The sequence below is a fragment of the Platichthys flesus genome, chromosome 13 (assembly GCF_949316205.1).
Source record: "Platichthys flesus chromosome 13, fPlaFle2.1, whole genome shotgun sequence".
NCBI classification, from domain to species: domain Eukaryota; kingdom Metazoa; phylum Chordata; class Actinopteri; order Pleuronectiformes; family Pleuronectidae; genus Platichthys; species Platichthys flesus.
Genome location: NC_084957.1, coordinates 19,454,985 through 19,465,829, shown reverse-complemented (window position 1 = coordinate 19,465,829; position 10,845 = coordinate 19,454,985). Strand labels below are relative to the sequence as shown.

Genomic DNA, 10,845 nt, shown 5'->3' with positions numbered 1-10,845 from the left:
ATCAATCAATCAATCAATCAAATTTTACCTGTATAGCCCATATTCACAAGTTACAATTCTTCTCATGGGCTATAACAGGGCGTGACAGGGCGTGACACCCTCTGTCCTTAACCCTCAACAAGAGTAAGGAAAAACTACGAAAAAACCCTTTAAAATACGGTAAAAATACGTAGAAACCTCAGAGAGAGCCACATGTGAGGGATCCCTCTCCCAGGACGGACAGAAGTGCAATAGGTGCCACGAATATTGTCATTTCATGCCGGGAATCTCTCCCCCCCACTCTCCCTCTGTGTGGCGTTATGAAGCCGTATGGCTCTGGGGACAAAGGACCTCCTCAGCCTTTCGGATGAGCATGACAATGACAGGAGTCTGCCACTGAAAACGCTCCTCTGACCTATAAGAGTTTTGTGAAGTGGGTGGTGCTCATTGTCCTAGATGGACCGCAACCTACTCAGGGTCCTGCTCTCAGCCACTGTTGTGAGGCAGTCCAGTTCAGAGCCAACGACAGCTCCCGCCTTCCTCACCAGCCTATCCAGTCGCCCTGCATCCCTCTTCTTTATGCTGCCTCCCCAGCAAACAACAGCATAGAAAAGGACGCTGGCGACAACAGACTGGTAGAACATGCGCAGGAGTTTGTAACTTAACTGTAATTTAACTGGTACAAAACACTGAATTGCTCTGGACCTATGATCAGGACCCAGATGTGGAAAACTGTTCCTGCTCTATGGATCCAGCTTCTCGAAAATTTTGCAGCAAAACTATAAACAAAGATGAAGTGGCCTCTGCCAGGGAGGTTATGTTTTGGTTTACTTAGTTTGTCTGATAGTTAACAGGATTAAGCAAAAAACTACTGGACAGATGACCACGAAACTAACAATATAAACATAAGGAAATAGAATATAGTCACAATATAAACATGAGAAACATCTAAAAAATACTAATATCATATATGTGAATAGTGAATGTAAAATTGCCAAATATTGCACAGTTTAAATATCTGAAAAGGATTTACACAGACACTTATTAAGAGACTAGACAATAATTATATAATATATTATATATGTCAACAAACTGAAAATACATTACTCTGTATAATGCTCTGTGATCTCCAGAGGTTGTACACAGCTGTCTACAAGCAACCGGACTTGCTGTAGTTATTTGGAGACATGTCAAGCAAGCACAACATTACAAACAGGTACTAGTTTTTTAAGAAGAGCATCAATTAATTAGTTCCCTGTTGTAACGTGGTATGTACTCTGAACTACAGGAGCAGCAGCGCCTCCTGCTGGTTCAGAAAGATTACAGCACCTGGTGTCACATCCAACCAGACTTGAAGCTGCTCAGCTTTCTGAATAATATGACTTTCCATAACAAGAATCCTTATAGAAGGCAAAGCACCAATGACACGCCCTGCGATTCTTCTCTGCCTATCATAGACATGATCGTTTTGAGTCCATCGGATAAGATTTTTTTTACTTCTGGTAGATCATTTTTCATGGTTGTTTTAAATTAAAATATGGTGCTCCTGTTGTTGTCTTTAGTAGCTTTGTGCAGTTATATTTGCCCCATAGTGCGGAACTTATTAATGCCGACCCCAGAAAACGCCCCAAGCCAGAGGCCGCCCAGTCATTACTTGAATGCCTTGTCATAAAAAAAAAAAAAAAATGTAAGTCCTGATTTCAGAAGTACAGAAGCATCACTGCCCTCTGTTGATTTGAGATTGGGGATTAAAAGTTTACAGCCCCTATATTCCCAGGGGGTCTCCTGTCAGGAACCAGGCACGACCTTGCCTAGCTATCCAGATAGGATGAGATCAGATGAGTTTAGGGTAAACTTATTTCCCCCTGATCCCAGTGAACGCCTCACGCCAGGTATAAATGCACCTGTGCAGCCACTGGGTCTAAAGGATCTGCAGGTGCGCAAGTGTCTCAGTCTGCATCAGTCGAAGAGTAGCTTGGAGCGACCATGGCGTCTGCACTGATGGCTCGGGTTTGGATCGTGTTCATTGTAGCCCAGCACAACAACGCAGAGAGCAACCGGTTCGCACGTGGACGTTCGACCGACCAGGACGAGTTTAACGGCGGCAGCGAGAGGCCATTTAGGTCGGTAACTGACGACCGGAACGACCGTCACCTCCCAGGGTTGTTTCGGAATTTCCTCAAAGGTAAAAAAAAAAAAGCTTCTGCTCTTTGGGCTAATTTCTAGGTTTTTACCCTGTATTCGTTCTCTTATCGTCTTTGCTGGTAAATCTGACTCCAGAGATAACTAATGTGGCAAGAAAATGTTTGTTAAATGTTTTTTTTAAGTTTGCTTCAGTTTAAGGACAATTTGATTTTGTTCAAAAAATAAATTTCTATATCTTCCGAATTAAGCTTCAATTTAGGGTCTGGTGTTGTGTCGAGTTCTGCCCGCCGAGAAGTGCATGCGACTCGTGGGAGCGGGCACACTTACTACGTCATCATCTCTATCGAAATTTATGGTTTAATAACTATACGGCGTTTGTTGCTGTTTAATCATGATGATTAATGGTCCGTTGCTGATGTTTATAAATTCCTGGAGTCAGTTTTTTGACGTTAAAATTGGGTAGACTGCAAAACGACATCATATAAAGCCTGAGCTAAAACGCCTTATCACACTGTTTTTTAAGTGTCGTTATTTTGTGCTGAATCTGTGAGTGGATTTAAACGTCAAAAAAAATCTCTGGAGATAAGGTTGCATTGACAGTTGTGCATTTGATTAATCTGTGAGATTTGCATCCCCTTTTCCCAGACCACATGACTGGAATGCAACTCAATGAAAAGTCAATACGGACCAAAATATTAGTGTGGAACTTAAAAGTGAAGTGCGTTATTTTGGACCTTCTGATATGTTCATCCCCCTGTTTTTTCAGTTAGGAAAACATTCACTGATCTGAAACCTGGAAGAAGCCAATCTGGAACTGAAATGAATAAAATAAAAAAAAAAATTGAAAACCTTCCCTCTACTTTTCCTTTTGAATAAAATTTAAACTTTTTCAAAGTTCCACATCAAAAGTAAATTCTAAATTGAAAGTTTACCTCTCATATTGAATAATTTATTCAAGTGCAAACATTAAAAATGCAAAGTTCTTTTTATAGTAGACCTATACAGAAAAAAAACCCCCAAAATTGTTCTCTTCAAAATTAATTTCAACTGACTGAAAAATTATATATATATATATATATATATATATCTATCTCAAATCTACTTAAGTTAATTACTTCCTACAACTGAACTTCCAGCCAAATATGTTTTTACAGTTTAACTGGTTGGATTTACAGTATGTATCGAGATAATATTACTGATAATTACCATTTCTTCCGGTAAATATTAGAAAGTTACGAAAGGAACCGTTGAAGGGTTACTTTTCAAATACTTATTGAAATAAAAATGTGTTTCCAGTACAAAAACTGGACCTGTAAGCCAGTTATTGGGATTAATCAACTCCTAAAAAGGCCATCAGACACACACCCCACATACACCATTGCCTTACAACCAGCCTAATGTGGGGGTATTGGTAAATAAAAGCATATAGCATTATACCAGTTGTCACTTTACTAATGTAGATAATATGTAACATGATGTGATAGATCTTTGTAAACGGTCTGTGGAATCTTTAATTTTTTTTTAATCCAATAACTATAGGTTAAGCTTCAAGGATCTTAACTCTGATTTGTGCAGACTTTCAAATCTAAGATATTTGAATATTTTTTTTTTTTTTGGCAGATTTCTTCACCAACAAAGGAGGTGCAATTAAACAGTGGAAGACCTCTAAAACATTTATGGATATATCAAAGTTACCAGACAGGGTAAGTCAAGTGCAAAATATGACTATTGGTAAAGTTTTTATGAATCTAAAATTAAGATTTTTAACAGGACTCTGGCCATGAACTGGCATATGTGGATGCTACTGGGAGACTGTGTCCAAAGTTTGCATCTTGTTACCCGACTTTGTCAAAACACGTTCTAAGGCATCATGTGAAGAGGGCTCCACAAGAACTGGATTTCTTTAACCTGTGGTCGTTTGAAGAAATACCTACTGAACCTTTTGATCCAGACACGACAACACCATCACCAACCCAGACGTCAACCCAGACGTCCATCCAAACAACTGTTGGACCCGTTACTGATTCTTTAGAGGACATTGATTCTGGCTTTAATGAATTTTGGGGACTTGAAGAAATTCCTGAAGAGCCATTCATTGGCGTTGATCTAGTAATAACAGTGGCGCCGACCACCACGGCTGCAGCGACGACCGCCGTGCCGACTACCACCACGGCCGCAGCAACAACCACCACGGCTGCAGCGCCGACCGCCGCGCCGACCACCACAGGTGCAGCAACAACCACCCCAAGAAAATAGAATATAGTCACAATATAAACCGGACAATCTAAAAAATTTCAATATTTTATACTGTGAATAGTGGATTGAATATTGCTCAAATAATCCAGGGTTCCCTCAGGGTCCTAAACAGTCTTAAATTTAATAATCGGAAATTTAGGCCTAAAAAATACAAAGTCTTGAATTTGATTTAGTTAGGTCTTAAATATGAATTAGATTAGGAAGCTACTTCCCGATAACTTGCTCTCCAGCCGGTCCTGATAACCAGCTCCGCTCCAGGTGTGTGTGCTAAAACACGGCTCTGACAACTTCTCTCTGTTAATGTTCTTTCATCAACATTATATATCAACATTAACATTACACTAATTTTTCCAACTGCTGTAAGTCCAGGGATGCAGTCTTTGCCTCAGTGCAGGGCCTGCTAGCTGTCGCCTGTAGTCCTTCTCAACCAGGTCTACAGACCCACGCACACACAGTTCTGTGTACTCCTATGTTCAGTCATTATGTTGAGCGGGAATCCATTTTCTTTGCAAGTAATTCTGGGACTTATTTCTTCTTTCATAGTAATATTTCTTTTTTGCCAGTATAGCTGTGAAATAGGTCTTAAATTGAACTTGTTAAAACCTGTAGGAACACTGTAATCAAATATTGCAAAATTTAAATATCCCCAAACAATTTACACAGCCACGGCTGCAGCGACGACCGCCGCGCCGACGACTGCCGCGCCGACCACCACCACGGCTGCAGCGACAACCGCAGCGACTACCACCACAGGTGCAGCAACGACCGCAGCGACTACCACCACAGGTGCAGCAACGACCGCAGCGACTACCACCACAGGTGCAGCAACGACCACCACAGTTGCAGCGACGACCACCACAGGTGCAGCGACGACCGCCGCTCCGACAACCACCACGACCGCAGCGACTACCACCACAGGTGCAGCGACTACCACCACAGGTGCAGCGACGACCACCACAGGTGCAGCGACGACCACCACAGGTGCAGCGACGACCACCACAGGTGCAGCGACGACCACCACAGGTGCAGCAACGACCACCACGGCTGCAGCGACTACCGCGGCGACTACCACCACAGGTGCAGCGACTACCACCACGCCTGCAGCGACAACCGCCGCGCCGACCACCACAGGTGCAGCAACGACCACCACGGCTGCAGCGACAACCGCCGCGCCGACCACCACAGCTGCAGCGACAACCGCCGCTCCGACAACCACCACGGCTGCAGCGACTACCACCACGCCTGCAGCGACGACCGCAGCGACGACCACCACAGGTGCAGCGACGACCACCACAGGTGCAGCAACGACCACCACAGGTGCAGCAACGACCACCACAGGTGCAGCGACTACCACAGGTGCAGCGACGACCGCCGCTCCGACAACCACCACAGGTGCAGCGACTACCACCACAGGTGCAGCGACTACCACCACAGGTGCAGCGACTACCACCACAGGTGCAGCGACTACCACCACAGGTGCAGCGACTACCACCACAGGTGCAGCGACTACCACCACAGGTGCAGCGACTACCACCACAGGTGCAGCGACTACCACCACAGGTGCAGCGACTACCACCACAGGTGCAGCGACTACCACCACAGGTGCAGCGACTACCACCACAGGTGCAGCGACTACCACCACAGGTGCAGCGACTACCACCACAGGTGCAGCGACTACCACCACAGGTGCAGCGACTACCGCCGCGCCGACCACCACAGGTGCAGCGACGACCGCCGCTCCGACTTCCACCAGGGCTGCAGCGACTACCACCACGCCTGCAGCGACTACCGCCGCGCCGACCACCACAGGTGCAGCGACGACCGCCGCTCCGACTTCCACCACGGCTGCAGCGACAACCGCCGCGCCGACCACCACAGCTGCAGCGACGACCACCACAGGTGCAGCGACGACCACCACAGGTGCAGCGACGACCACCACAGGTGCAGCGACGACCACCACGGCTGCAGCGACGACCACCACGGCTGCAGCGACGACCACCACGGCTGCAGCGACGACCACCACGGCTGCAGCGACGACCACCACGGCTGCAGCGACGACCACCACGGCTGCAGCGACGACCACCACGGCTGCAGCGACGACCACCACGGCTGCAGCGACGACCACCACGGCTGCAGCGACGACCACCACGGCTGCAGCGACGACCACCACGGCTGCAGCGACGACCACCACGGCTGCAGCGACGACCACCACGAATGCAGCGACGACCACCACGGCTGCAGCGACGACCACCACGGCTGCAGCGACGACCACCACGGCTGCAGCGACGACCACCACGGCTGCAGCGACGACCACCACGGCTGCAGCGACGACCACCACGGCTGCAGCGACGACCACAACGGCTGCAGCGACGACCGACGCGCCGACGACCACCACAGGTGCAGCAACGACCACTACAGGTGCAGCAACAACCACCACGGCTGCAGCGACTACCGCGGCGACTACCACCACAGGTGCAGCGACTACCACCACGCCTGCAGCGACAACCGCCGCGCCGACCACCACAGGTGCAGCAACGACCACCACAGGTGCAGCGACGACCGCAGCGACTACCACCACAGGTGCAGCAACGACCACCACGGCTGCAGCGACAACTGCCGCGCCGACCACCACAGGTGCAGCGACGACCGCAGCGACTACCACCACAGGTGCAGCAACGACCACCACGGCTGCAGCGACGACCGCCGCGCCGACGACCACCACAGGTGCAGCAACGACCAACACAGGTGCAGCGACGACCGCAGCGACTACCACCACAGGTGCAGCGACGACCGCAGCGACTACCACCACAGGTGCAGCAACGACCACCACGGCTGCAGCGACAACTGCCGCGCCGACCACCACAGGTGCAGCGACGACCGCAGCGACTACCACCACAGGTGCAGCAACGACCACCACGGCTGCAGCGCCGACCGCCGCGCCGACGACCACCACAGGTGCAGCAACAACCGCCGCGCCGACCACCACAGCTGCAGCGACGACCGCCGCTCCGACAACCACCACGGCTGCAGCGACTACCACCACGCCTGCAGCGACGACCGCAGCGACTACCACCACAGGTGCAGCGACTACCACCACAGGTGCAGCGACTACCACCACAGGTGCAGCGACTACCACCACAGGTGCAGCAACGACCACAACGGTTGCAGCGACGACCGCCGCGCCGACGACCACCACAGGTGCAGCAACGACCACTACAGGTGCAGCAACGACCACCACGGCTGCAGCGACTACCGCGGCGACTACCACCACAGGTGCAGCGACTACCACCACGCCTGCAGCGACAACCGCCGCGCCAACCACCACAGGTGCAGCAACGACCACCACAGGTGCAGCGACGACCGCAGCGACTACCACCACAGGTGCAGCAACGACCACAACGGCTGCAGCGACGACCGCCGCGCCGACGACCACCACAGATGCAGCAACGACCACCACGGCTGCAGCGACGACCGCAGCGACTACCACCACAGGTGCAGCAACGACCACCACGGCTGCAGCGACAACTGCCGCGCCGACCACCACAGGTGCAGCAACGACCACCACGGCCGCAGCAACGACCACCACGGCTGCAGCGACGACCGCAGCGACTACCACCACAGGTGCAGCGACTACCACCACAGGTGCAGCGACTACCACCACAGGTGCAGCGAGTACCACCACAGGTGCAGCGACAACTGCCGCGCCGACCACCACAGGTGCAGCGACGACCGCAGCGACTACCACCACAGGTGCAGCAACGACCACAACGGCTGCAGCGACGACCGCCGCGCCGACGACCACCACAGATGCAGCAACGACTACCACGGCTGCAGCGACGACCGCAGCGACTACCACCACAGGTGCAGCAACGACCACCACGGCTGCAGCGACAACTGCCGCGCCGACCACCACAGGTGCAGCAACGACCACCACGGCCGCAGCAACGACCACCACGGCTGCAGCGACGACCGCAGCGACTACCACCACAGGTGCAGCGACTACCACCACAGGTGCAGCGACTACCACCACAGGTGCAGCGAGTACCACCACAGGTGCAGCAACGACCACCACAGGTGCAGCAACGACCACCACAGGTGCAGCAACGACCACCACAGGTGCAGCAACGACCACCACAGGTGCAGCAACGACCACCACGGCTGCAGCGACTACCGCGGTGACTACCACCACAGGTGCAGCGACTACCACAACGGCTGCAGCGACGACCGCCGCGCCGACCACCACAGGTGCAGCGAGTACCACCACAGGTGCAGCAACAACCACCACAGGTGCAGCGAGTACCACCACAGGTGCAGCGAGTACCACCACAGGTGCAGCGAGTACCACCACAGGTGCAGCAACGACCACCACAGGTGCAGCAACGACCACCACGGCTGCAGCGACAACCGCCGCGCCGACCACCACAGGTGCAGCAACGACCACCACGGTTGCAGTGACGACCGCCGCTCCGACTTCCACCACGGCTGCAGCGACAACCGCCGCGCCGACCACCACAGCTGCAGCGACGACCGCCGCTCCGACAACCACCACGGCTGCAGCGACTACCGCCGCTCCGACAACCTCCACGACCGCAGCGACTACCACCACGCCTGCAGCGACGACCGCAGCGACTACCACCACAGGTGCAGTGACGACCGCTGCGCCGACCACCACAGGTGCAGCAACGACCACCACAGGTGCAGCAACGACCACAACGGCTGCAGTGACGACCGCCGCGCCGACAACCACAGGTGCAGCAACAAACACCACAAGAAAATAGAATATAGTCACAATATAAACCGTACAAATCTAAAAAATGTCAATATTTTATACTGTGAATAGTGGATTTAATATTTCTCAAATAATCCAGGGTTCCCTCAGGGTCCTAAACAGTCTTAAATTTAATAATCGGAAATTTAGGCCTAAAAAATACTTAGTCTTGAATTTGATTTAGTTGGGTCTTAAATATGAATTAGATTAGGAAGCTACTTCCCGATAACTTGCTCTCCAGCCGGTCCTGATTACCAGCTCCGCTCCAGGTGTGTGTGCTAAAACACGGCTCTGACAACTTCTCTCTGTTAATGTTCTTTCATCAAAATTATATATTAACATTACACTAATAACATTGCCCACGAGTATATTCTGAGTAGGGGCTGCAAGGAGAAGTTGGCTGAGCTTGAGACAATTGAAAAGGAGATTGTGGCCTAGGCAGCAGGTTTATGTACAGTTGGGATGTTTAATTTTCTTCTCTGGACATTTTTTTTGGAACGTACTTTTTTCTCTATGCTGAAAGAATCGTTTATTGAACTCAAACTTGGTAACTGTTTGGCAAAACAAAAGCATCCTTATTGACTAGAAGGCTAAGTTATTTCTGATTCTGTTACTATTTTGGACCATTTTGGATTTCCAACTGCTGTAAGTCCAGGGATACAGTCTTTGCCTCAGTGCAGGGCCTGCTAGCTGTCGCCTGTAGTCCTTCTCAACCAGGTCTACAGACCCACGCACACACAGTTCTGTGTCCATCCATTTTCTTTGCAAGTAATTCTGGGACTTATTTCTTCTTTCATAGTAATATTTCTTTTTTGCCAGTATAGCTGTGAAATAGGTCTTAAATTGAACTTGTTAAAACCTGTAGGAACACTGTAATCAAATATTGCAAAATTTAAATATCCCCAAACAATTTACACAGCCACGGCTGCAGCGACGACCGCCGCGCCGACGACTGCCGCGCCGACCACCACCACGGCTGCAGCGACGACCGCAGCAACGACCACCACAGGTGGAGCAACGACCGCAGCGACTACCACCACAGGTGCAGCAACGACCGCAGCGACTACCACCACAGGTGCAGCAACGACCACCACAGTTGCAGCGACGACCACCACAGGTGCAGCGACGACCGCCGCTCCGACAACCACCACGGCTGCAGCGACTACCACCACGCCTGCAGCGACGACCGCAGCGACTACCACCACAGGTGCAGCGACGACCACCACAGGTGCAGCGACGACCACCACAGGTGCAGCGACGACCACCACAGGTGCAGCGACGACCACCACAGGTGCAGCGACGACCACAATGGCTGCAGCGACGACCGCCGCGCCGACGACCACCACAGGTGCAGCAACGACCACCACAGGTGCAGCAACGACCACCACGGCTGCAGCGACTACCGCGGCGACTACCACCACAGGTGCAGCGACTACCACCACGCCTGCAGCGACAACCGCCGCGCCGACCACCACAGGTGCAGCAACGACCACCACGGCTGCAGCGACGACCGCCGCTCCGACTTCCACAGCTGCAGCGACGACCGCCGCTCCGACAACCACCACGGCTGCAGCGACTACCACCACGCCTGCAGCGACGACCGCAGCGACTACCACCACAGGTGCAGCGACTACCACCACAGGTGCAGCTACTACCACCACAGGTGCAGCGACTACCACCACAGGTGCAGCAACGAC

General features: G+C 51.9%; 1 protein-coding gene across 1 annotated transcript; it reads left to right on the top strand.

The window, feature by feature from the left end:
• The first annotated feature begins 1,965 nt into the window (after positions 1-1,965).
• LOC133967110 (histidine-rich protein PFHRP-II-like) lies at positions 1,966-9,586 on the top strand. Its single transcript, XM_062402342.1, has 5 exons — positions 1,966-2,102; positions 4,235-4,351; positions 5,044-5,624; positions 9,390-9,417; positions 9,529-9,586. Exons 1-5 carry the CDS (start codon positions 1,966-1,968, stop codon positions 9,584-9,586), a joined length of 921 nt encoding a protein of 306 aa, XP_062258326.1.
• Positions 9,587-10,845: the final 1,259 nt, after the last annotated feature.

Excerpts from the sequence above, each read along its gene's own strand:
- LOC133967110 (XM_062402342.1), top strand. The coding sequence starts at position 1,966 with ATGGCGTCTGCACTGATGGCTCGGGTTTGGATCGTGTTCATTGTAGCC. Across the intron at positions 4,352-5,043 it reads CGCCGCGCCGACCACCACAG|CCACGGCTGCAGCGACGACC; the intron begins GTGCAGCAACAA and ends CAATTTACACAG. Across the intron at positions 9,418-9,528 it reads GATTACCAGCTCCGCTCCAG|GGGCTGCAAGGAGAAGTTGG; the intron begins GTGTGTGTGCTA and ends TATTCTGAGTAG.